The following is a 27,380-nucleotide window of genomic DNA, read 5'->3' on the forward strand; positions in this document are numbered from 1 at the left end:
TGAGCACACACGTGTCTGCCTTCACTGCCACTGCCACCAAGAACAACCCTTCATCACAATGTACTGGGCACAATCTGGATTTAGGATGAAGCAAAACACGTTTTTGCATTAATAAAACTCTTTAGGGTGAAGAAAGAACCCAGGTCACTCAGTCACTAATGCATGGGGTCTGTCCTCAACTGCCTGCAGCCAGTCTTGCTCAGACTCCCCCTATTAAAAGACCATTTTTGGAAGGATGTTCTTCAAGCCTCTCTCTTTCTCTGATTATCACTCAGTACTTGAATTAGTGAGGAGGAAGATCCTGCAGGATACTGTCACCAGCCTGAAATCCAGCAATTGCTCTGAAGAATTCATGCACTACATATAAGTAAAGAATGTTCTGAATGCTATGTGCTCCTTTGTGTTGGCAATGAGTCTTACTTTTCAATTTAAACAAGAAAAAGGCTATGGAAAGAAAAAAGCAGCAGGTAAAAAATTACTGATGTTTTTAGCCTTTAACAGCAGTCCTTCCTTAAACTTTCTTGAAGTAGTGTACAACTTAGAAATCAGATAATTTGTATTTTGATTTCTGCTACTGAAGAAAGAACTGAGCCTTGACAGATCAATGAAACTAGGCCTAGATAGTTCTAGGAAACAGTGAATTCTTTTGGAAGCACTGATGTTGAAGAAATACTAAGATGGAAGTTAAATGTCTTGGTTTTCAATCAGGAATGGTAAGTAGCCAAGCAGGCAGTGCATGTTTTCCCTCAAGGTGTACAAGAAAACTGCTCAGATTGAGAAAGCTACTTATGGTTCTGGGGTTTTCTTTGACTTGGTTTTATTTATCTATTTATTATTTTTTTTTCCTTTTCAGTCCTACCAGGAGCAATCAACAGGTCTTTTACAACACCTTTGGAAAGTAAGGATTTTTTATTCTGTGGAAGGAGAGAATTTTTGTCAAATATTTTAGCAGAAGTCAGGAGAAATAACACTAAGTAATTTTATTGCTACATGGAGCTTTTAGCATTCATAGCTTATAAAATTGGCTAGTTCACAGGTCATTTGTCTGACTTGCAATGGAAAAAGAATGAGTTACAATTTATCTCATGTTTCAAAACACAGTGCTGTTTTTCACTGCTCATTTCACATGACTACCAATCAGTCCAGATTCAGCATCTCCTTGTTTTCTACAGATGTTCTGGGACACAGAGAGAATATCTTCCAGATGATGGTTAGCATTGAAATAAAAGTTGTTAATATTATCTATGCTGATACAGAAAGTAGGAAAGAAATCTAATAAGTATTTGAATGAAACATTCATTAAACATATCACATTCTGAATGAGCAGTCACTGCGCAGGCAGTGGATAAACTGATATTGTCAGTTGTATAAATTCTATACCATACTGTAACTCAATGACTAACAGAAGTTCAAACTTCTGATTTACTATAAAGTCATTTCTTATTTGAAATGATTAGGATCAATTTTAGAATCAAGTTTTCTAAGGGAGAATTCAGATCACAATAGAAGCAGTACTTACATTATGAAAAAGTCCACGATTTTCCATATTAAAAACCATAGATTACAAGAAATGTCATAGAGTGCTTTGTCTCTAAATTTCACATTTCTGTGAGCAACATCCTCGGACCTGAAAGTCTGCAGCTAAAAAGCTTTTTTTTAATTTTTTTTTAAATTTTTTTTTTTTATTGCTCTAGTGTTCCTTACCCATAAAAGAAGAACAGAACAACCTTTTGCAAACAATGGAAGTTATTTAAACAGAGTACCATCCTCAGCTAACAGAAACTGTTAACTGTTTCATCACATTCTGTTCCGTTGGCAGGGAGCTCTGAAACCTGCAGCTGCAGCATCTGAAGGAAATCTACCACTCAGCTAAGGGGCTGATCCCATATCTGTGTCAGATAAAAATCATAGTGCTTATTATTTGTTACCATGGATACCATGAAGATATTGCTGTCCACTAAAGATTATTAGAGAAAGACAACATAATTCTCAGGAACTAGTCCTGTTTTGCCTTCGTACGTTGCCTTTAACCAGCCTGGTTCCACTGATGGATACACTGCAAAAAAACATATACACAAGTTTTAACACTTAAAAATCCCATACATGCTACATATATTTATTTAGATGGTATTTATTCAAGAGCAATTAAAAAATCAGGGCAAAACCTGAGAGCTAAAAAGGTCACCCCATTTTGTGATACATTTCAGTTTTTTATAGGTTCTTTTTTAATATGTAAGTCAATGTAAACCAAATCTTACCATTGGAAAATATTGCCCCCTGTGGGAAAGACAGCTCATGACTATGCTCAGCCTTACAGGAATACATGGCTTTTGCTTGTCTGAAAGAAAAAAAATATAGGTTTGCAATAAATGAGATAACAAGGAACAAGGTATAAAGGAAATTGAAACCTGGGAAGTATAGGAATAAGCAGATGTACAAATGCTACATGATAATGACTGGTTACACAGCAGTTCAGAGGAGTAGAATTATAGCAGATAATAACTTCAAGCTTACTGGAATTAACAAGCATGTTATTGCAGAAAAGAGACTGACATCCCACTTAGATATTTAAACAGGAATATAATTAGGAACTTTTAAAATGAAGTTGTCATTCAAATAAGTACTGAAATGAGCATACTGGTTGAAGCAAGTCATGGATTGCATGGAGAGAAATTCTAAAATGATCATCAAGTCATTAAAGGTCTGAAAACTTGACCTGTGAGAAACTATTGTTAATAGGTCTACCGAGGAAAATAATACTTAGAAAGTAAACATGAAACAAAAAGGAGTTATGATTCTGTCCCAGAGAAAGAGGACAGGAAAAGTCACCTCTTGGGGTCTGGTACTATGATTCTTCACAGTACAAAATGAGGGTTTGAACATGAAGATGGAAATTAGGAGCTCTCTTTAGATACTTGCATTTTAGCTAATACCTTGACTTTAACTTAATCACTCAGAATAGTTTTACATGAGCCACCAATTTTTCTGAATTTCTTTAAACACACACTACACTAAGTGAAGATGAACTTGTTGACTATTTCACCTTTGTGTGATATGATGGGGAATTGCCAACTGAGGTTTCCTTCTAGCCAGGATTTATCTCAATGACCCAATATGTGACCTCTGGCAAAGTTTAAAATTTTCTGCATACTTTTTGACAGTGTGTATATGCAAGTGGCATGTAATCTATCATGTCTTTCTCCCAAAACAGTGAGATAAAAGAGCTGTATGATAGATTAATTAACAGTGCCACATCATAAGCATTATCATCATCATTTGAACCTTTAAAAGGTATGAGAGTGGATGGACATATTCTAAAGTTTTTAAGTAAGAGCTTTCCAGATAAGATTTCTTCCTCTGAATAGAAAGCTTTGATCTTGGTTCTCTGACTTATGACTGGTCTAAATGGCATGTATTGCCTTCATCTTAAGAGAACTAATGACTCCTCAAGGGTTACATTCTCAGGATGAGCTTTTCAGAGGAGATCAGGAATTTTGAGTTGTAAGATATCCAAGGGGAAGTTTGTTTCAGGGCTCTGGAAACATTTCTGATTTTCAATACTGTTATCCTGGTGACATCCCATCTGCTAACTAAAACAAGATGACCACTAGATCCCTGTTTGTTCACTTTGCTTAAATCTTAGCTTGCTGGTGTAGACTGTTCTGAGTGGAGTTTTTCCCACCTCCTGTTGTGAAGAGTTTGCCATCTACACTTGACAAGACAGATGTCTTGATTCATTACTCTATATAATCTGTACAAATTTGCACATAATAATCTACATAATGTATATACAGAGGGAGCTTAGATAACTTTACTGAAGGTCACATGTAGTCTAAAATTATTTAATCTCATTTTTTCTCAAAGTCTACAGAGAGTACTACAGATGTTCTAATTATCCTGACCCAAATCAGTAACACTATGACTCACTAGCCTGTTGGGATGAGTTGACCCTGGCATGACCCCTTGTCATGCAAACCCAATGCACCTGTGTGGCATAATAATGGATTTTAAGCATATAAAATTGTAGAGTAACTGTTAAAGATTGCTGTAGTTGTAGGGAACACAAAGTAGTAGGTAATGAATTTACTAAAGCACAGGGATTATTTCAAATCTGAATAATTTGACCATCAAGCCAGGTGCTCATGTTGGTAATGGGACACCTGAGTAGTACTGTGATAAAAGACATTTAAATCAATATTTAAATGTGAGGCAGAATTTCTTAAGTCATTCTTGAAATATATGTTGGTTTTAATGCCCTTAGAAAAAGTTAAGAAATCAATGCAATTTTCTCTTCTATTCTCTAATGAATAATAAGCTATTCTGTTTTCAACCTCCAATTTTATCTGATCCAAGTAAGTTCACCTCAAAAAAAAAAAAGAAAAAAAAAAAAAAAAGACAAGAAAACATAGACTCTGTCTTAGAATTATACACCGAATTTCTAAGGCTGGAAAAGACCTCTAAAATTATCTCCCATGGGAAGAAAAAGGTTCTCAGCACTTGACATTTACAGAGAAAAACACAAGCCATCAGTTTCTCAAAAGCTAACGAATGACAACATTCTTCACACTACCTTGCTCCCGAGGCAGAGCAATTACACCCCAAAGTTATCTACAAACCATCTGTGATGGTATAATGAGTGACAGATTTAAGAATATTTACTCATAATTCTGGAGCAATTTTCAAGCACCTGGTTATTGCTTCCACACTTGATTTGATTATTTAGGTTCTCATATTTGTTATTACTCACTTCAACCTTATCCATCTGGAGGCACTGCTCATGAAATAAGCTTGCAGGTTCTTGAGCATTTTGTTTGTGATTACAAAAATGGACATTCTTACTGATGGTGTTAATGCTATTCTCCCTAGAAACAAGGCTGTTAAAAAGCCCATGATAACATCATCATCATCTATTACAGTTCTTTTAAGATGATGCTAATAACTGGAGAGGAGTGTGATTCATGTTGCTTAGGGCAGAGGAAATAAAAAGAAACTTCAGAAAATGTTACCCACATTTCCTAGAGGTTCCTTCTTTCCATGACCTTGCTGGGTAAATTCCAGGTGAGAAAAATTCTTTTTCCATTTCTTTATGTCCTATTATGGTTGTTTTGAGCCCATAATGATAAATATACTAGCACTCAAATGATCATAAATTCTTTTGCTTGACTACACACAGCCAACAATACCTGAGGCACTAATAATAATAGTAATAATAATTATTTTGAATGATAAAACAAGCTTTAAAACTATGCCCCTGCCCTAATGACTTTTCAGTCTAGCAAGACAAAACCAGAAGAGGAACGATTAAGGAAAAACTTATGAATCTCTGTCAGATGACTCACCAGTTAGTATTTATTATCCTACAGGAAGAAGAAAGGTTTATAGAGCCCTGGAGATGGCAAACTCAAACCCAAGCCTGAGTAAAACACACTGGCCTGCTCTGAGCAAGGGGTACCAGGTGTTTTAGGAAATGCAAAATACAGCATGAAAATAAAAACAGAAGAATGACTGGAAAAGAATACTTAATCATATGGTTGGGAAGGGAGCATGGGTCTAGAGGGCTTCAAAACATCAGTCTGCTCCTATTGAAGTCCCAGCCTGGCACTTAAAGATCCTGCTGAAAGGTTGAGCCTTTTGCTGTCACCTACTCCTTCCCATTTTTCTAATGAAAATTCTTCTTTTAATGCAGTTTCTCACTTCAGGAGAAACACTGATTTTGACTTTCACACTTTGACTTTCTGTGTACCTCTAAATGAAAGTCAAGAATATGTAGAGTTGAGGATTATGTGTTGGTGCATTTTTGTTCAGAAGCTGAAATAAACAGACCTCTGGCCTGACTGACTTATCTAACTGCAGCATTTGTGAAAATAATAAGAAAACTCCTTTAACTCTTTCAAGTGCATACTATATCAGTGACAGAGACCGGTCTCAGTGTACACAGTAGTTTAATACCACAGTGAAGGAGACTGATGAATAATAAACTTCAAATCAGGAAATAGGAAGACAGAAGTAAAAGTAACTCTGTAATTGGAAAAAGAGAGCACAGGCTGGACAGGGCATAAAATTTTGGTCTTCCCTGTCCAATCCTAACACATGTACTGTGGTTTCTTGTCTTTCTGACTAGAAAAACCCTTTAGTGTTACAGGAGCATATAGTCATGTATACAAGGAGAGAAAATAGGTCAAATAATGCATTTAAAGAGGACACACACACACTCCTTATAGACCTGTTGCATCATATAGAGTTAGAAAGTAGGACTGCAAACACTGCATGGAAGAAGGAATTAAGTAGGACCAGACCACTGTGGCAGTAAAACATCAAGTGCAGAATTACCTGCTGGAGTACAGAAAACAATGTGAGACTGCAAAGCCATACAGGTACTTTTTATCTGCCATTTGTACAAAAGACCACAACAGGCAACAGGTGCTTCAAGCATGGATGAAGTTACATTCTATAATGCACAGGTAAGCAGTAGCTTAAAATTTATCTTAGCAGGGTAAATTACCCATGCAGAGAGTCAGTCCAACACTGTCTTGACTTAAGTATTTCTGGTATCAAACCAGGCAGCTTAAAAATAGTTTCTCTGCCTTACACTCAGCCCTGCATATATTCATTGGTTCATATATTCATGAACACAGGCGGCCTTTCTGCATGATCAAGTTGTAATTACCATGATTTCTACATACTTCAGAGCCAAAAAAATCCAAACCAAACCAAACCAAAACAAAAAAGGCTACTCTATGTTTTTAAATCAGTCTTCATGTTCATAAAATGCAGCTAAATAATAGCTGCTCTGAATTGCAAAATCGTACTCAGACTTAAGTAGCACTGTAAGACCATCTGAGCTACTTCTGATTTCTTCTTCATTCTGCCTGCTAACCTCTCATTTTCCATTCTCCTTGCTCCTGTTTCTCTTCTATCTTCTTAGGAAGGCTGAAGTAGAGGAGCTATTCAGCCTTTCAGTATTTTTTGCTTTGTTATCCACTCTCCACATCCATTACCAAACTGCTACTTTTTCCTTTGTCAGATTTTTGCTTCTTACATGCTTTTTTTATATAGATACAGATGGCACAGGTCTGAAGGAACAACAGGGGAGAGTTTGAAAGAAGGAAGTAATACAAAATAAGAAAAGGAACAGTGTTGAAGATGAAATGATGCAGGACTGGTGAAGCAGTCCTTGCTTTTAGCTTGCTTTTGTCCTGATCTTTTCACACCCCTTTCCTCCCTTGCCACCCTCCTTTTTGTTCATCTTACAGTTCATGTACTACGCAAAACAAGAAGAGCCTTGATTCTTGAAAGCTGCTTCTCTCACAAAATCAGTAGGCCTTTGCAGGAGAGCTTTTTCTTTCCCTCCCCTGCTAGGTCTGCCAGAGAGAACAGCTACATTCCATGGCCACACATTTCAGCCTGTTGGCATCTTCCTTTACATTTGTGCGACTTTAGGCTACTACTTCTGAATTCATGGGTTGACATTGTTTTGTTAATGCTCAACAGTTCCAGTAAGTTATGGGTTTATCAGCGAGTAAAGCAGTTATCTGCTCTACATCTGTGTTCTGTCTCAAAGAATTTGAAAAGTTGGGACAGTGAAGAGAGAAGAGAGACAGATGTTTTCCTACATTTATTTAATTATCTGCTTTGCCTATTAATTGTAAGGGGAGAAGTACTGTACAGAAGATACTGCTTCCTAGACAAACACTTGCTACAACATTCTAAATTTGTTTAATATAAAAATGAATCAAAATCATGAAATAAATGCAAACAATTGTAAAGAAAATGTCAATACTTCCTGCTGCACACTATCAAGAAGAAAGGTCACCAGTTTCTCCAGACAGACACCGAGGCATGGAAGGTGTGATGGTAAATACAGAAATCCTGATCAAGTTAATCTTGAACTTTCTAAAGTATATGCTATTCCAGACCTGCCTATATGAGCAAAGTACCATAAACCAGCAGGTTTGCAACTCTGCTGAAGCCATTCCCTACAAACAGCTGTATGGAGAAATCACAGCACCCTCATCCTAATTGAAATCCTGTTAATTTTCTCTTTAAGCAGAGAAATCCGTGTCTTTAAGCAGACAGCTGAACTGAGCCTCTCTCACTATTCCCCCAGGTGAGTGAATAACCAGACTGGCTGTTATTCTCTATGAAATTTAGCTTTCTCTTGAAGAAAGGATGTGCTTAATAAACAAAAAAAATTTCACATGCCACATGACACCGTCCAAAAGACACAGAACAAAGCTCCAACACTTTTCTTTCAATCTCTGAAGCCAGCAAAACAGAAAAGATTTTACAGAATGTTAAAAAGTTTGTAGCACTTACCGTCCTGAAGACGCTTGTTTAAGTGAACCAGCACTTTCGAACAACTGCGCTCTTGCAGCCACTCTGAAAATAAACGCACCACCTTGCTTTATGCTACACAAACTGGTTTCACTTTTAACCATCAAAGACATGGACACATTTTAAATTTTTTAAAACTTTAATTATTCACTTACATCCCTATTCACCAGACTTTTTAAGGGCAGAACCTAACTGGGGCCATGGACTTCTGCATGCTCCAGTGCCGTGCTGAGTCACCAATGGAAACCTCAACATCTTGTGTTTAAAACTGTATTCATGGATGGCCAATAGATATATTGGAAATGCTTTTACTGAAAGCCTGTCACTATCATGCTCGAACTCTTAGCTGTGCACAATTCTGTTTAAGTAAGACACAGGAGTCTGTGAAATGACTACAATGATCCCTTCCACATTACAAAGTCGAGAGGTTGAATCATATCCTGCAGCATTTGAGGAACTTCTAGATGCTCTTGTTCATGGGGACAGAGATATTCTGTGTCAAAGTCAGATCAGGAGAGCTCTTCTGACTTTTCAGTCTTTTGTAAGCACTGAGAAACATTATAAACCCAAATCTCCAAAGGCTACATCACAGTATCACTTAAAACTATTCTCCTTTCAGCATTAAAGAAATAAAACTAAACGAAAACCAAACCCCAACTCTTAGGAATCAACTATTTATCATGCAGCAACTGAAGACTCTTCAGAGCTGAAGGTTGGTTTTGTTTTCTTTTTCCTTCCTCCAATTTTGGACTTGCAAAAACAAAATCTGATGATCTTTCTGAGATACCAGCGTAGACAGTAAATAGCATTTCTGCTCCTTGAAACATTAAATTCCAGAAGAACCAGAGACAATAACACTAATAATTTTTCTAGGAAACATTTCTACCATGTCTCCAGTCTAATAAAATAAGTGGTAATCTTTCAACTGACTTAAACAGACTTTGTCCATCTTCTCTGTTTATAATTTTAACAAAACTAGATCAATAATTAACAAATACAGAAATACCAAAATCAAGGATTCATGCATGCTTTTTTAGTTGCTTATGTACCTCTCTGGAATCAATTTATAATAGACAATACTGTAACAACACAAATCTCCAAAGGGCCTTAATGACTTACACAGAACCCGGTCTTTGATAGCCATTACTTGATGCAGTATCTAATCTTAATCTCCTGCACATTTTGGGAGGCAAATCAGGGTTTAGTGGAGCCTTTGGTGTATCTTTGTTATCTGTTGAAGATAAGCTCTGTATAGATCCACTGCAGCTTTTGTTACCTAAAGAAAACACCAAATTACAGGGAACATTAAAGCCAATTTGAATTTGTTGTTTCACAACATGTATAACTGCAAAGCAAAGGTTTTGCTGTTGGGTTTTTTTTTTCCTTTTTTAGGAGTCAAAACAGGTAGAGAAATTACTTACTAAGAGGGAGAAGAAACAGCCTTTCAGGCAAAAAAATCAACAGAAAGAATGAGGAAATGACATTAAAATTGAGAAGGCTGAAAAATTACATTGCAATTACATGGCTAGACGGTACAATCACTGAAAAGTGACAATAAAAGCATTGATAAAGTAGTAATTTGCATAAAATTGAAAAAAAATTCACAGGGAAATGGTTCTTGGGAAGTCAACTGATCAAAGCAGTGTGAAATCAGACCACAATAATCTGTAAGAATTAACATTTTGATATCCACAAAAGCATCATGCAGTTTAAAAAAATACTTAGGAATAAATGACCATGATTTGCCTTAATCAATTGTCACTGTAACTTGATAAAGCAAATCTATATATGTACAGAGTGTATAGCACACAAAAGAAGTCCTCTAAATGACTATAAGCCATGTCCACAGGTGTCCTTTCGGGTGACTTATCAGTGGACTGCTGCCTTGTTTCCATAGATGTTCTGCAAGATGAAAACTGCATCTGCTTCTCTCCTTATGCCAATGACCAACCAATGCTTAATAATGCTTTAAAAGTTGTCATAATACAGAGATACCAAAATACAAGCACAATACCTTTATTACTAATATTTCTAATCTATAGTATTATTCTATTTCATAAATTATAGATGAATCGTAGGAGGATAGAGAATGACCTAAATTTGAGAATTTTTAAGCTTTTTAGCTGTGTGAACTGTGCAGGTTATAAGGAATGGAAAATATTTTAGAAGCAGTTTGAAAACTAGAACGACATACCACAAAAATTAAAAACAAGCAAACAAACAAGCAAGACTAATGAGTATCATTAGCTTTCAGACCCAGCTCTTGTTTTCTGATGCCTAAGTTAACACTGATGCGATAAAAGACCTTAGAAATTACCTTCAGCTGATGGAATTGATCTAAGGGAAGATGCTGAAGACCTTTTCAGCCCAGACAGACTGTAGGAACTCTTTTTGGTCAGTTCTGTTGGTGGAGAGGCATTTTCTGGTCCAGTGACAGAAGCTACACTTTGGCAGTCTGATTCCACATCTGTTTTGGTTGCATCCTCCTTTGATGAGGATTCTGGACTTGTAGTCCATAGGCCTGAACTTTTCTGGCCATTAGAAGAAGTGGGAGAGGCAATCCATGGAATCCCTCCTGATTTCTCCCTTGGCTGTGAGGACGTGCACTTGGTGGTGCTGTTCTGCTCAGAGGAGTGAGAAGACAGAGATTCGATGCTGCCCATGGGAGTGCTGTCGGGGCTGCTGCTGTACGAGTCACCTACAGAGGAGGCAGGGGAAGGGAGAGAGAGTGAAAAGAATAATTTGCATTTTCTAATCATGTGCATTTCGTTCATGCCACTTTTAGCTCTTTTGTACTTGTTATCAAATTCATTAATCTGTGGTTTCTTGCAGAAAGAACACAACTCTTTTTTTAATTTACAACTTGAAGACTCCTCTTGCCCGTTTACAGAGCTTTAGTCCCTTGAAAGTTGCAAGATTGGCTGATCCATTTTTTATCAGATGCATTTTCTATAATTTTTTTCTTTTCCTACCATATGAAACCTATATCTCTGTTCTCACACCATACAGATTTCCTTTATTTCCTGCAATACAGTTGTGTCCATGCTTAATTTAAATGATGACCTTAAACCATTTGGTACTCTGAAAAGTTTATTGCCAGAAGCCTTGGCTCCCTCTTAGCTGTCTCCTGCCACACCTAGAGATATTTGGTAAGAAGAGTACCTCTGCTTCTACCTCAGCATTTCAGGGCACAAGTGAGATACTAATTGGAACTTGTTTACACAAGTGCTGACTTTCAGCTAATAAGCAAAACACAAGTGGACAGCTGTTGGATCAGACCTTGTGGCAATCAAACTGCCACCAAATGTAGCATCGTAGAAGTTATACAATCATTTAGGTTGGAAAAGATCTCCAAGATCAGTGAATGCAACCTTTGACCAAACACCACCATGTCAACTAAATGATGGCACTAAATGCCACATCATTTCTTGAACACTTCCAGGGATGGAGACTCCACCACTTCCCTGGTCTCTTCCAATGCTTGACAAGCCTTTCAGTGAAGAAATTCTTCCTGATGTCAAGCTTGAACCTCCCCTGGCACAGCCTGAAGAAGCATGAGCTTTCATATACTCTGCAAAATACTTGTACAGGTTTGTGCCTTTTTTATAGTGGTATTAATTCACTGCAATTACAGTGAAAAACACATGAAACTTGCCCAGTTTGTCTTCTGGTGAATGTAACTGACTGTTCCTTTGTAACTTCTTATTTGGGATCCCATGTCATTCAGTGTGGCAATCTATGTGGAGGGAGCTATTGTTATATAGCACTTAAACGTTCCCTGGCAGGAACCAAGTAACATAGGTGTATGGAAAATGCAGCAGCTCTGCAAGAATATACTGAGGATAGATTTCTTATGGTTAGACTTCAGAATTAGTACAGATCCTCAAGAATAGATGCACTTTAACTTCAGTGGATTAACTCACTGAACCAGTGAGTTAAAAATCAAAAATCTTTTTGAGGAACCAAATGACACAGAAATTTTTTAGGAAGTGTGTTTCAGTAGTGGAATTGTTAATGACTTAAGCTTTTATAAAGTTTTAATACTCCTTACTGGTACAGCCAGTAAATAAAAAAGTGGTGACCCAAATGGATGAGAATGAATGAAGTCAAACTTTTTAATTACATCTACATAAAAATAAGTAAGCATTCTAAAGCAGCGATTAATTATAGAAGTAACTCCCTTCTGTTAAACAGTAAGCCACATGATAAGAACACATATACTCTAATATTCTCCCAGGAATATCAGAGTTTGTTTCCATTCCAGAAAACCTAGGAAAGTTTCAGTGGTTTTGGCAGCTGAAGCAGTGGCTGACTTTGAAGCAATGACCACAGTTTCATGCATGTGGAAAAAGCCAAGTGATGGTTTTGATCTCCCGTCCTTGACTGAATTATATTTGTTATAGGAGGAGAGAAAAGACTGCATTTACTGTTTCCCAACCTTACTAATCATCTTGCAAGCAAATGAGATGAACACCATATAATGAACTTTTGAGTTTCGAAGTAGACTAAATTTAGATTAGAATACAAAGTGTACTTTAAATGATGTTGAACAGTGTATGCAATGCAAGACTTGCCTATAACCATCTGAGAAGTGAGGAATGCAGTCAGTCAGCAGTGCTGCCGTGACTCATAGATGTTAAAAAGCTGATACTTATGATCACTGGAATACAGTATCTATAGGATATTATTCAGGCAAAGTTAAAAGATGACATAAGAAGGAAGACAGCCAGTATGCAATGACAGACTTACTGTCGGGATCTGCCAGACATGGTGTGTATCTTCCTTTGGGTTTCCGTGAACCCGTGGAAAGACAAATTGCTCTTGTTCTTCTTGAACTCGATCGGGACTGAGGCTGGGGAAGAGGAATATTGGGGTCTGGTGCAGTGTGAAATATCTGCATGATTTTAAAAAAAGGGAAAAAATGACATTAAACAATAGAGGCACTCTTACATTTTCATTATGATTCCATTTGTTTTCCTCCCCACTGTGCTTGAAATTAACACCATCATAGTCCCATACATTACAAAAGAGTAAAGTCACAAAATATAAGCTTTGCTTTGATCTCATTTTACAACTGAGGAAACACAATATGAAGCTGTACTTAATATCTGTATTAATTTGTTGAAATATTTATTTTCTAGCTTTTGTTAAGAAGGACTTAACAGTTGAAATTGTAAAACAAAATAGGTGCCTACTAATGACTCTTCTCCAAGAAGTAATATTTTTTTTTTAATATTATGACAAGGTTCATTTTTTTTTCTGTGTTCCAGATAAAGTTTCTATATATCACAGAAATATGTCACAGTCATAACTTATTACAATCAAATTTGGATTTCAGAAAACTTTATTTGACCAAACAAGTAAAATAGTTTATGAGGAACAACTTTATGTTTCAGGCCTCTCCTGGTTCTTGTCTTTTACATACCACTGCTATTTATGGTCAATTTTGCACTTCATTGCTGCAGAAAAACCTCAGTTTTTTACCATGCTATACCAGAAGGCGTTTCTGAAAGGATTTCTGGGCCCTCTAGCTACAGGGCATTCCAAAAGATGAAGTGAACCATGGAAAGACATCTTTGTGCCATTCATAGAAGTGGAAGAAGGCAAATGTACTTCCACAGTAGGAAATGCTTTGGTGAACACCTTGAGATGTTCTTGGTGTACAGTAAAACTGTATTAAGCACTAGTGAGCAGCACATCAATATAAAAACATGTCTGTAGACAGAGAAATAGAGCAAGGGTGACTTTGGTTGTGCAGTCATAGTCTTTGCACTGAATGAGATCTGATTTTCTGGAGAAGAAATTCAGTGTTGAAAAGATGCAATATATATGTTTTGCAATCAGAGCCAAGAAGGCTATCAGAATCATGGCCATTTTGGGGAATCCCTATGAAATATAAATGATGATACCAAGCTGTACTGTCAGCACCTACTTATCAGGCAGTGCAGGGAATCCTGGTATTGACTGGCAACTGCCTCTTAGCTGAGTAATGTGTAATGAAAGAAACTCAAAGCTTTTTCACTTTGTTCTGTCAGTCATCAGAGGAGATGACATAGCTCAACTAAGATCCCCAGAATAAAATTGCTTTTGACTACTAAGTAAAGGAGATCTTGAATGTTTGGATGAATTCTGAAATCAAATAGTTTAAAATTTAAAAATCTGAGGAGGCCTTTCAGTGAAGCTGATACCAGCAATGGTAGTGACTGAAAGTAAGTGTTTAAGATTTCCTGCTCAAGTCCTTCTCAATTCTTCTAGTGACTAATCTCCACTATGCAGCTGACATGTCCCCTGAGGACAGCAATGGTCAGAAACACTCTGACCTGATGCACTCAGAGGAGAATCTGTGCATTCACCTAGAGTGAACCTTCATACAGTGGTAGCAAGAAACTGCTGAAGCAGCCAGGAGTGAAGTTATGACCTTCTTTTTCTGTTTCTAGATTCAGGAAGCAATCTTTAGAAAGCAACTGAAGATTTGGAGCCATGCCTTCAAAGTATGGGAGATTATGTCTTGGATCTGTACATTGCACAGCCATGGAAGACTTCCTAGGAATACAGATCCATAGCATGGAATGGGAAGAAGCTGTGATTTCTATTAACAACCTTCTACACATTTTGAACTCTTTATTTTTAAGGACTTAATCATGGTAGCAAAAATGAGATCTTAGCTCCACTTCATAACAAAACAGGTAATTTCTTTCTACCTTTTCATAATGCTCTATCAGAATTTCAACGACGATATTCTGAAATTTAATGTTCATCATGGCAGCCACAGTTTCCTCTTGTGCTCTCATCAGAGTTGGTCCAAAGATAACACCAAGGTTGGATACAGTCATTAGATTTTGTTGACTGTGCAATGATACCCTTTAAATGAACACAAACAGTATGTGGTTTAATTGCTGTGCTAAATTACAGTTTTAACAGGCAAAAACTTGCTAAGACTACTACTTTTACAAGATCCCAAATTCATGCCTCTCTTTAAAATACATTTTTAAAAATTCCACTTAACACTAGAATCAAAATACAGTGTAGTACAAGTACTATATTTCCATTAAGGCTCCCATCATGCAATAACTTAATGGATAATGAGTATGTCTTCCTAGAGTAGTATTCCAGTTCCCGATATACCTGACAGGGAAAGGCAACTGTATTTGAAGTTCTACACAGAGAGATTCAGAACACCTAAAGTTTAGAAGTCTTAGGGCAAGCACTATCTCTCTCCAATGATTACATAGGTCCTTACATACTTTCAACTGGATTGACTGAAAATGCTGCGTGGTAATAGAGAGCAACCATATATCTTTGTTTTCATGTAAAGGAGTAAAGCTTAGTTACTGAAAACATTTAATTTGCAATAGGATCTCTTTATCAATTTGATGAAAACACGGGATCAATGGATTCAGTGAAATGATTGTTTCTATGTGATAGATAACATTAGATGATTATAACGACATCAGGCTTTAAAAGATAGTAACCTTTTACTTCTATATATTATGTTATCACATCCTTTACCTTTTTTGCCTTTTTTCTTTTAATATAGAATTTAGAAGTTTAATTTTTCCAATAATTTATCAGATATTTAAATCTCAGTCAGTGATACTCAATGTCCAATTTCTCTCCTTACTACTAAGATTTGCCAAATAAAAACTGTGTCATCATAGATCCTTTGAAACACCTGCCAGTGATTCCCCAGTCACAGCTGTCCTACTGCCTCAGGTCTCAGAAATGTTATGCCAAGTCAGGATTTTAAAATCACCTTAATGCCTAATTTTATTGAATCTTTTACCAAATGGAGCTTATTACTGAGGCACTGGTTCGCATTCTCCTCTTCCTTTTCACTGCCATCTGCTACTATGGTGAAGCTGGGCATTTTTAGCCATTTCCTTTAGCCACAACAACAATTGTGTTTAATTTACACAATTAAAATAACTCTTGCAACTTTTAAAATTAAGAAATAGTAAAATCTGTAAAACATTTCCCTCATATTTGGGAGAAAAAGATTTTAGCCCCCCATTTACATCAAGAAAAAAGTAGAAGTATGGGAAAGGGTTTTGTATGAGGCAGCATGACTATAAACTGGAGGAAAACAAATGCTTATCTTCTTACTCATTTCTTATTTTGCTTCAATAAGTTATCTCAAAACTTTCCAAAATGTTACCTCAGGCAGACATCATTATTTGGAAGCCATACTATGAAAATGACTCCACTATTAAAGCACATTTTTATCTTAATCTAACTTTCTCTGAAACAGATCTTATATTTATCTTAGATGACTAAGGGTCTTTTGAGAAGTCCACTAGTATTTTAATGAAACTAGAATGTTGAATAACTCAGCTTTAGATATGCTATAGAAACCTTTAAAAAAACCCTCCCTTTGCAATGTTACTCTGCTGTGCTGCACAGTAACCGTAGAGGTCTGTTACACAGACATTACAATCTTACAGCATAAGAGAGAAGGTAGTGTTTGTCTGGTGTTTGAGTTTCCTTGGTTACAAATTTAGGAGCTTGGTTAATAAAAGAAATGGCGAATTCAATAACACTGTAGCCAGAAAGGGCTTTCTGCAATGTATTTCAAAGGCTTGATTTCTTGAAAAAGAAAAAGAAGCCAGGGCTGTAAATGGATAATTTTGATACCCACTTTCCCCTGACCTACTCCTACTGCTGCTGAGCTGCAGCACAGACACAAGCTGAGGTAATCATGCATTTCAGGTAGCTGTAGGGCATTCATTGAGATGCCATTGCTTTCTCCTCAGAATCCCTTCATTTGATGTATCACCAGCAAATCTGTGATAATGCCAGACTGCAGACTCCCAACTACCTACCATAGAAAAGCACTGTGTTGTTAAATCACACCAAAGAATGATTCATTCCTTAGAGTACACATAATTTAACTAGGTCGGTTAAAAAACAAAAAATGAGTTACCCATGTGAAAGTAACACCACACTTGCCATGTTTGCCTAGCTACTATGTATCCGTGCAGTATCATCTCTCTCCAGGGTGCTTTTCAGGATTTGCCAGATTTGTTTGTTGATTTCTAGTATGATTTGCATCCCATATCATCTAAGCCTATTTAAATTTGCACAGTAACACAAAAGTCAAGCTAGGCAAAGACATTTTTGCTAGGCAAAAACCTTAGGACTTAAACCAAGAAAAAATAACATTATCCTTATTTTATAACCCAGAGCTACAGCATTTTCAGTTCGCTGCAAAAGCATTTATAAAGGAACTGAACAGCTAAAAGAAATATAGGGAAGAAAATATGCTCTTTGAAATTGGATTCTCAGAAAAAGAATAATGAAAACAGGAGCTTGGAATTTTTTTCCCCAAGTTTCCTCATTTTCATAAAATTAGGCATTTTACCTGCCATTTATTTGTTCTTTGAAAAATCTCCACACAGGTAGGAAAAAAGATGAGGGAAGAAGATGGCTAATACACTCAAGAGACTAATTTTAAATTCAGTCTCGTTAGAATTGCTAGCATAAACAACAGCTGGCAAATTACATGGAAATTAGAAGGGGTGAATTGAATGTTGGAAAGAAAAGTTCTGAAGGCATTCAGCGTAAAACTAAGATTACATCTATATGAAATGATAATCGTGACAAAGATGAGAAAAGCAGGAGTTAGAGAGAACAATTAATGAAGGGAATACTAAGGTATGCTTTTCTTTGGAATTACATCTGAGATCACACTGAGAATAAAGAGGCCAGGAAAAAAAGTGAAGTAATGCATGCCTAACAGTAATTGCACTGACAAATAAGTCAGTTCCTATGCTTATATATCTCTCTAATTTTGAAGCTTCCAGACCAGCAGCTTTTACAAAATTGTTTAACCTTCATTAAATACTTTCACTTTTTTGAAGGTTCCAAGGGAGTAGGTATTGTATTTTTTAGTTAATTAAACAATTCTGTAAGCAAAGAAACTTATGAAACTTTTCTCCATCTGGCTGTCCGTGTCAGCCCAATCATAACGAGAGGCAAGGTCTGCCTAATCAGCTTTTGCAATGAATGCATTTACAGCATCTTGCTATAATGGTAGTTCTCCAGGGGCTAAAAACATTTTTTTAGGGCTAAATGATTTCCTGTCAAAGGAATGTTCAAAGTTCTCATTTCTATACCAAAACTGCATTAGGCTCCACTGTAGACAGCTTACTGCAGCCTGTAGCTCAAGCTATGATCAAACAAGTGAAACATCTGGGACGTAGTGAATTGAATGAAAACAACATGGACTCTTCTCATGTCTTCTCAATGTCTAAGTCATATTGAGCCTTATCTTAACAACTACTGTTTCACTATTCACATTCCCAGATGACTGATACATGTACTGTGCAGCATCCGAAATCAGAGACTAATACATATTCAAAAGTATTGAGCAAATACCAGCAAAAAACTAACCAAAGGTGTACAGAAACTTAAGAGAATAAAAACTTATAGTTTTTTATCTCACAGCACATGCCAAGTGTAATTCTGTGAAGATAAAAGGTGATTAATTTAAAGAAATGCAAAATGTTTTCCATCTGAGAATTAAAAATCAAGGGAATATTAAGGGAGATTGCAAAATTGGGAATCTATGTAGACATCAAAAAATAAATAATAATATTGCAAATTAGTGTTTTCAAGTGATAATACACTTCAGACTTGTTAGAGAGAAGAATAAGATCAAAAATGAAGAACAGAAATTATCATATTATCTATATCATTCTATCTCCTTTCTAATCTATCTCATTCCTGAAACACTCTGGGACTTTGAGACAGGTTCAAATCAGTGTTTTCCATGTTAACATTGGCATAGTGTTAGATATTTCTTAAATTTAATTGCTTACAATTCCTGTAGTAAGTAAAAACATGAATGAAAACATCGACTACCTTTATTTTATAAAGATAGATGGCCCTCTTGGTGACATTTTATGTTTTTATTCTGTTTCTACAGACAGTATTATTCCAGTTAAGTTGAGAATAGCATTTTAGAAATCAAATGCAATTTAAAGTGTCATTGTTTCAACACAGAGAATGGATTAAGCAACACTGACAAATTTAAAGCAGAAATGATAACATCTTACAATAATACCAAAGAGAAAATTAAAAAATAATTACTTGACCAAGTGCTTAATAAGGATGTCCAGCATCTCTCTGTTCTTCTCTGGTAATTTATGCACAAGTGCATGCACTGCCTCAACTCTGTAGTTCTGATCATCTGACTCTATTAAACAGAAAACAAATTGTTGATAAATCAGGACATGCGCTAAGATGTGACTACAAATGGCATCAGTGCCTGTATGCTAACACGAACATGCATTAAGAGGAGCCAAATAAAATTAGCTTTCAAATAAATGATGAGGAAAATTTGATTATATTTATTACACTGTGAAATCTGTATTTCAAGTAACTCGCCTAAAGCAATTACTATCAATACTAGAACCAAGGAATTAATGGCAGTATTGACTTGATGTGCCACTTCAGTGAAGTCTAAGATTTAATCTAAGAAATATAGATTAAAATAGCTAAAATTATTGTGGGTTTTTTTATTCTTATCAAGACAAGAGGAAATGGAGAAATATCTTCAAATTCTACATTGAAGTCATTAGAAAAATTATCTTTGCTATCTTTTTATTCAATAACTCCATTTGTGAAAAGGAGTTAACTTTTGCCGTTTCTGATTTCCCAAGGCAAGCTGGGAAAATAAAGATCTCTGGATGAGAGGGATGGATGTTACAAAAGAATTATCAGCCTATATAAAACAAACAAACATCCAAATGAGAGTTTAAAACTTCATGCAGAAGGCAGTCACGCAGAACCACTAAAAATATCAGAACAAACCACTGAACAGCTTCATCTAGTGTGACTTCTCTGTTTTGAGGGCTGGACCGCTGCATATTAGAGCAAGGAGAAAAGTAAAGATAGTGACTGAGGAGATTAAAGGTTAGAAACAATATTACTTTCATGAAAGTGTATTTATTCATTTTACTTTTTACTTACTAACAGCAACAATGAAATCTTTGTGCAGCTTGAAAGTCATCAGTGGTTCTGAAAGACACCTGGTTGTAAAAAAACCCAAATTTTTATTTAAAACAGACTGAAAATCTAAGTTTTATGAGTGTGATTATGATAGCCCTCAACACCTGCACAATGTTCTATTGGTCCTAGGAAATCCAATTCAGCAATGACTGATTACAAGTAGTATACAACTCAGTCAAGTATACTGTCTGAAAATCAATTTGAGTTGAATCTGGTGTCACCATGTAATTTAATAAGGAAACTGTTACTTCAGCACAGAGCTTCAGTGTTTCCTGTCTTCCATATTGTAGGACAGGAATGAATACAGCTGCAGACACAGGATACCGGGCTGCAGAAGCAGCCTTTTGACCAAGAAAGGCACAAAAATATGATGAAATTTGAGACTGAAATTCCGATGTGAGAAATCTTAAAAGAGTCATCCTCTGAAAAGCAGACTGTGAGTTGCCTTACAAACACAAACACACAGCTACTGCTTGCTCACTTGTGTCCTAATTTCACAAACACAGTAGCTACAATGACTTGTGCTTCTGAAGATGTATTATAAATTTCTTCAATCAAAGCCAATATTTTCAATGAAATGTACATGAGCATTCTGCTATAAATCCTAGGCATGTTTTTCTGGTCAATTCAAAGGGCAGGGATTTCTGATGCTGCCCTTTGTTAGGTGGATTGTTTAGGAAAAGATTTTTAGAAAGCATAGAACACCCACCATCTAGGTTGGATACTTTTTATTACGTCTCTTTTGAATATTATATATTGAGATCCAAAAGAGTTATCTCAGAATTACCATAATTTTTGAATATTCTGTCTCTTATCAGCAAAAATGTCAGGAGGGATATTTTATTTGTGAAGATATTAAGAGCATAAGATAAAAACCTATGCTTTTGCTGGGATTTTCATTCAACTATAATGTAATGAATTTTATGGTACACACCTTAAGGGATTCACAAAGAAAAGACTGAGCACAATGTGGTAACATAAAAAATGAAATAAAAACATGGTATTAATTGAATTTTGGGCTATATAAGGCAAGATTATCTTAAAAAGGTAAAAGGTGTGTATTATTATACATAATCACATGAATATTAAGCAGGATAATAAAATACTCATTTATTACCAAGGCAATATATGAGACACGAGAAATGTAATATGATAGTAACAAGCCAAAGATTAATGGGCCAGAAAAGAAATACTGAAACTATGTGGGATCATACTTACCTGAGGTAGTTTTTTAGTCCACTTGTTATTGTTTTATTGTCCCAAATTTCCATATCAATATCCATATCAGGAGGCGATTTAGGGGCTGGTAGAAATTTGAATTAGGATTTTGTTACAGTTTGACTAACACATAAACTAGAAAAGAGAAGCTACAAGATCAGCCATTTAGCTCAACTAATTATTTATTAGCTAGACTACCTATCAATCTGATCAATTTAAATTTTTCCATCTCTGCCAAATTATTAATAAAAATAAAATCAGTTAGTGACCATAAACATGAACTTTATGCACTTCATCAAAGTGTTAAGTAAGCCCAAGTCTACCGAGAATTACTAAATCATTTGTCTTAGACATGCAAACACGAGCATCAGAGAGATCAATTACCAAGAAAAGTAAAAGACTGGAACAAGTGTCTACTAAGCTGAGCCATGATGTGTTATGGAACTAAGCTTTGGAGAATGTGTGGAACAAGTGAAATATATATATCAATAAATAAAACTTTAAAACTAGAATAATAAAAGCATTTTTATTAGTAATTTGCTCATGTGTAACATGCAGAACTGAATATTAACACACACAAGAAACTATGGATGAATCACTCATTTTAGGAAAGCAAACTCAAATAAGTGGCACTAAGTGTTCATACAGAATTGTGAATATTATGACACACTCTTCTGAGCACAGCAGTTAAGGCAAAAAGGATCATAGCACACACACTGGACACTGACAAAAGTTCACTTCAGATACTTACAAAATATGGTATTCATCAGCTTTTGCACCTTAGAATTTACACCGCCTATTCTGTAGAGCCCCAGGATTGTAATACCTACATTGGGAAAACAAGTATATGAAAATAATTAAAATAATGAAAATATGGTTATTTAAATATGATGATGCATTCTTGGTGTATGTTTTCAAAACATGTAAATGTATTTATGGAAAACTGTACCATTACATTCTAAAGTACTGCTTTACCCTACTGCAGTCTCTTGTGGGATATTAACAAATTTATTCCACTGAGTCCATGTCATATTATACACTAAGCATAATTTTACATTAACAGAACCCTTCTGCATAGAAATGACCCATATTAGCAAACAACAAGGTGATGGCTAGGAAAAGTGAAAATAAGACCTAAAAAAGTTCTTAAAACACATTATACATAGGCAAGTTTATATTGCTTAGATGTCAGTAATGATAGGAATTATACTCTGCAAAAAACCAGATTTACCAGCAGAGACTGTTGATGTCACTTTTGAGTCTTCAGATTTCACACCTGAAACCTAAGTTGGGAGCTGAGACTCCCTACAGATGTATCACAAGAAAAGTCAAGTCAGTGCACACAAATGAAAGAATAAAGATGTGTGCAACTGTCTGCGCATTATTAAGCTGTTCAATCAACAAGAAATTACAGAAAAAAGTTTAAAATCTCACTTAAATGATATGTTAAGAATTGTTGTTGGAACTGAAGAGAACAATCTGGAGTGTAAAGCATTCAGATAAAATATGAAAAGTCCAAACCAAATAATGGATGCACTTCAAAGCACAGATGTAAAATGTAGAATTAAAAAAAGTTATGTTTTAGAAAAAAAAGTCACAACAATCTAATACCTTATTTGTGGTTTAATACACACCTCTTGTTTCTACAGCATGAATACATTTCCTCACGAAGTTGAAACCTGCTTCGTTTAAGAACACTATAAAAAAAAAAGCTAATTACTTTCCAACATCAATATACAAAATCTTCCGTTTAGTTACATTCACACACTAGTCAAGGAGGACTAATACATGGTTACCCATAACATTATAATACTTGTTCTGTAATAGGGTCTTTGTCGACACATCCATAGCATTCCCAACCCAATTTTGTAGTCATTCTGTACCATTAGAAGCCTAATATTCTACTGCCTTTCTCAGCAATCAGTAGCCTCTCTAAAGATACAGTTGAAAGCAGCTGAGTCAAATGCTTTTAAGAGTCCAGGACCTACATTATGACCAGAATATATTCACTGTTTTTAATATAACAATATTCTTTGCTCCTTGCATATGCACTTAATCACAGATAAAATGGTAATGCAGAACAATCCTTGTTACTGAGTTTAATTAATCATCTTCTTTCATGTAAACATATTTCTCATAAATGTTGCATCTTCAATACCCACTGCTTTAACTACCTAAATAAAGATCTTAAAACAGCATATTTGTCACCATTAAAATAAACACCATCATATAAAAGAACAGACAGTGGCTTAAATTTCAGATATTCAGTCTCAAATATACCTCTAATGAAGATCTATGTCCAAATTTTACAAACCTCTTTCTCTTAGATATATTATTTAAATTATTTTTACGTATTTGTGTTAATATAATATGATAATAACTAATGTGTTAATATAGTGTATACAATTATGCACACAAATCTCATAATACCCTTAAATACACTAATTTTGTTACTCAGTGTATGTCTAACAGGTGCACATACATCTAAAACTAAAACAATGTGATGGACCAAGGCCAGCTCTAAGAGGTTCAACAAGGCCAAGTGCTGGGTCCTGCCCCTGGGTCACAGCAACCCCAGGCACTGCTACAGGCTGGGGGCAGGGGCTGGAAAACTGCTCAGTGGAAAAGGACCTGGGGGTGCTGGCCAGCAGCAGGTGAACATGATTCAGGGTGTGTCCAGGTGGCCAAGAAGGCCAATGACATCCTGGCCTGGATCAGCCATGGTGTGGCCAGCAGGACCAGGGCAGTGACCGTCCCCCTGTCCTGGGCACTGCTGAGGCCACACCTCAAATCCTGTGCTCAGTTCTGGGCCCCTCCCTGCAGGAAAGACATTGAGGGGCTGGAGCGTGTCCAGAGAAGGGCAACGAAGCTGGGGAAGGGTCTGGAGCACAAGTGCTGTGAGGAGCAGCTGAGGGAGCTGGGGGTGTTTAGCCTGGAGAAAAGGAGGCTCAGGAGAGACCTTACTGCTCTCTACAACTGCCTGAAAGGAGGGTGTAGCTTGGGGTAGGAGTCAGCCTCTTCTCTTAAGTAACAAGCAATAGGAAAAGAGGAAATGGCCTCAATTTGTGCCAGGGAAAGTTTAGATATCCAAACAAAGTTATTTCACAGGAATAGAAATAAAATACAAAATAATCTGTTTCTCCCATATATGTATCAAGAAACTGTAACATTACAGAAATCTATCAAGATATGGCAACTAAGAATAAAGAGCTTACTTTCTTCCTTCTTGCTAATAATGGCTGGCAGTGTATAGATCTGTAAAAAAAAAAAAAAAAACAAACAAAACAACAACGAAAGAACAACAATGCAATAGGGCAATGTTTGTGCTTTAAATTGATTATTGCCAGGTTTGTGAGTAGTTGCAACATGCTGTGTACTAGACTGCTGCTAGGGAAATCCCAATCTTGTCTTTCATGATTTCTTGACATTTACTGCTCCAGCACCCAGCTGGGTTAACAGCTCTGTGCTACCATAATGCAACTAATGCATTAGAAATCAGATTTACTGAGTCCAAATGGGTTAAATTTCAAAACAGCTTCTGATCATAATTCCTGTACTGGTTCAGGCAAACAAGAAGCATGTAAAAACATTCATCACGTTCATAAAACTGATCAACCATTCTTTTCCTATCAGCTACAGGATCTGATATCACTCTCATTTAAGATCATACAAATAATAAGAGAACTCAGATGAGCCTGTCTCTCAGTAGCTTTCAACACGTGTTTCTGGTCTCTGCAATGCCTTTTGAGACAGTATGATTGCTTCCTCCATGAAACTGCCCAAAAGATGGTTGTTCTTTACCACTGTAATAACAACCACTTTACCTGAACTATGAATCCTATTAGACAATATGCTATTGTATTACTTAAAATATTACTACTTTAAATATCCTAACATAAAATAATGATATATATATATAAATATAGGGTTAAATTAATATATCTACTTTTCTACTGTGTAGTTGTCTTCACTATGTACTTGCATTAGTGCGTCACTAAGAAACAAAAAGGTATTGCAATAGAGTATCTGAAATGTATACTAGATTTTTTCTGTAACATGATCCAAAAAACTGTAAAATGAAAATTAAAAGATATTCTTACTGGTTCCTTTCCATCCATAGCTTCAAGCCAAAGTTTTCGGTTGGATTCTGAAAAAGCTTGTAGTGTGATGATTCCAGGTCTGTCAAAAACACACACATTCACTGAAGTGACTGTTTTTCTCAAACAGTATCCAAAGTCAGAATCCACATACATGGTGATGTGAATATATAAAAGACAGACAGAAGTTAGAGAAAGTTGACAGCTTCTGATAAAAAAGAATAACTTTGAGCTAGGTGTAAAACACATCCATTTTTTAAAAGTGTGCTAACAGTAATAAAACATATTTTAAGACAACAGCTACAAAAGTCAATCTATCATATTTTTACACAAAAATTAATTCAATATTTCTCTTTATTACTAGGATTGAAAAAAAACATCATGTAGTAAAGACAACATGTACACTGTGTAGTGAATCTAATTAGAAAACCAGGTTTCAACAAAAAGTACTAAATCTTGAAAGCCTAGTTATCTGTATACAGATATATTGGTAAATATGTTCCTGTTACAGGAGTAATTATTATCTATTGGTTGCAATTATTTTGAAATTTTTAACACAATGGAAACAAACCTTTCAAATACTTCAATGTCGAAACAGAAACGTTTGTCAATTGAATCTGTCTTTCTCCTGATGCAAGATTTTAGCTTGAACATTTCTGGTGAGCTTGTGACAAGGCCATTCTACAAAACAAGAAAATGGAATTAGCACAGGCAGAACACTTATACACCTTGGCTTCATCTTAAATTTAACTGCATGAACAGTCCAAAGAATATGTCTTAACATAGGGATTAAAATTATTAAGATATATACAATATTTTTTCTGTATATTAGGACTATATTTAATAGCATTGTCTTGTATTTATTACTTAATAATTATATTTTAAAAATTTCTCTAAATTCAAATCTTACAAACACCTGCATATATAACTTGATTACATGCATGTTAGGATGAAAATCGTGTAATTCTGCCAACTCTCACATGCAAATAAGAAGACTTCTGAACTAATTCTCAATTCTGGCCACCATGACCATGAGACCTTGCTATAATGTTGGCAATGCTGACATAACTGGGGATTCTGAGGAATGGGAGGAAACAAATGTCACTCCTGTCTTCAAAAAGAGCAAGAAGGATACAGAATCACAGAACCATTCAGGTTGGAAAAGGTCACAACTAAACCATTTACATATCTTTTAAATACTTCCAGGGTTGGTGATTCAACCACTTCCCTGGCAGACTGTTCCAGTGCTTGATAACCTTTGTGGTGAAGAAATTTTTTGTAATATCTACCTCCCCTGATGCAACTTGCAGGCCTCACATCTTATGGGGAACTATAGGCCAGTCTGCATCACCTTTATCCCTGGGAAGGTGATGAAGCAAATAATCATGGAAAGCATTTCCAAACATATTAAGGGCAGAAAGGTGACTGCAAGCAGGCAGCATGAATTTAATAAAGAAAAAAATCATACTGGATCAACCTGATAGCTCTCTACAATGTGTAGGATGGCTCAGTGTATGAGGGAAGAAAAATGAGTACTGTTTATCTCAACTTTAGCCACGCTTTTGACACTTCATCCTGTTGAATCCTCATAGACAAGAACAGGTGAAATATGGGTGAGATGGTGAGATGGACTGAACACTGCCTGAACTGCTGAGCTCACAACACAAGTCCAGCTGCAGCCAGATACTAATGGTATGCCCATACTGTTCAGCATGAATAGTA

The 27,380-nt window shown here is 36.0% G+C and overlaps 1 protein-coding gene across 1 annotated transcript in view; it reads right to left on the minus strand.

Annotated features, from left to right (window-relative positions):
• Nucleotides 1–890: 890 nt before the first annotated feature.
• ARHGAP42 (Rho GTPase activating protein 42) overlaps nucleotides 891–27,380 on the minus strand; it is a 138,785-nt gene continuing 112,295 nt past the window's right edge. Inside the window, exons 10-24 of the mRNA XM_083854535.1 lie at nucleotides 26,230–26,339; nucleotides 25,662–25,740; nucleotides 24,777–24,816; nucleotides 23,196–23,258; nucleotides 22,313–22,387; nucleotides 21,562–21,646; nucleotides 20,305–20,363; nucleotides 19,423–19,528; nucleotides 15,036–15,195; nucleotides 13,084–13,228; nucleotides 10,652–11,032; nucleotides 9,454–9,610; nucleotides 8,317–8,379; nucleotides 2,259–2,338; nucleotides 891–2,056 (exon numbers count right to left, since the gene is read on the minus strand). Coding sequence (XP_083710661.1) covers nucleotides 1,968–2,056; nucleotides 2,259–2,338; nucleotides 8,317–8,379; nucleotides 9,454–9,610; nucleotides 10,652–11,032; nucleotides 13,084–13,228; nucleotides 15,036–15,195; nucleotides 19,423–19,528; nucleotides 20,305–20,363; nucleotides 21,562–21,646; nucleotides 22,313–22,387; nucleotides 23,196–23,258; nucleotides 24,777–24,816; nucleotides 25,662–25,740; nucleotides 26,230–26,339 — 1,692 coding nt within the window. The 3' untranslated portion in view covers nucleotides 891–1,967. The remainder of the gene's footprint in view (nucleotides 2,057–2,258; nucleotides 2,339–8,316; nucleotides 8,380–9,453; nucleotides 9,611–10,651; nucleotides 11,033–13,083; nucleotides 13,229–15,035; nucleotides 15,196–19,422; nucleotides 19,529–20,304; nucleotides 20,364–21,561; nucleotides 21,647–22,312; nucleotides 22,388–23,195; nucleotides 23,259–24,776; nucleotides 24,817–25,661; nucleotides 25,741–26,229; nucleotides 26,340–27,380) is intronic.

This window comes from Zosterops lateralis (assembly GCF_965231275.1).
Source record: "Zosterops lateralis genome assembly, chromosome: 2".
NCBI lineage: Eukaryota > Metazoa > Chordata > Aves > Passeriformes > Zosteropidae > Zosterops > Zosterops lateralis.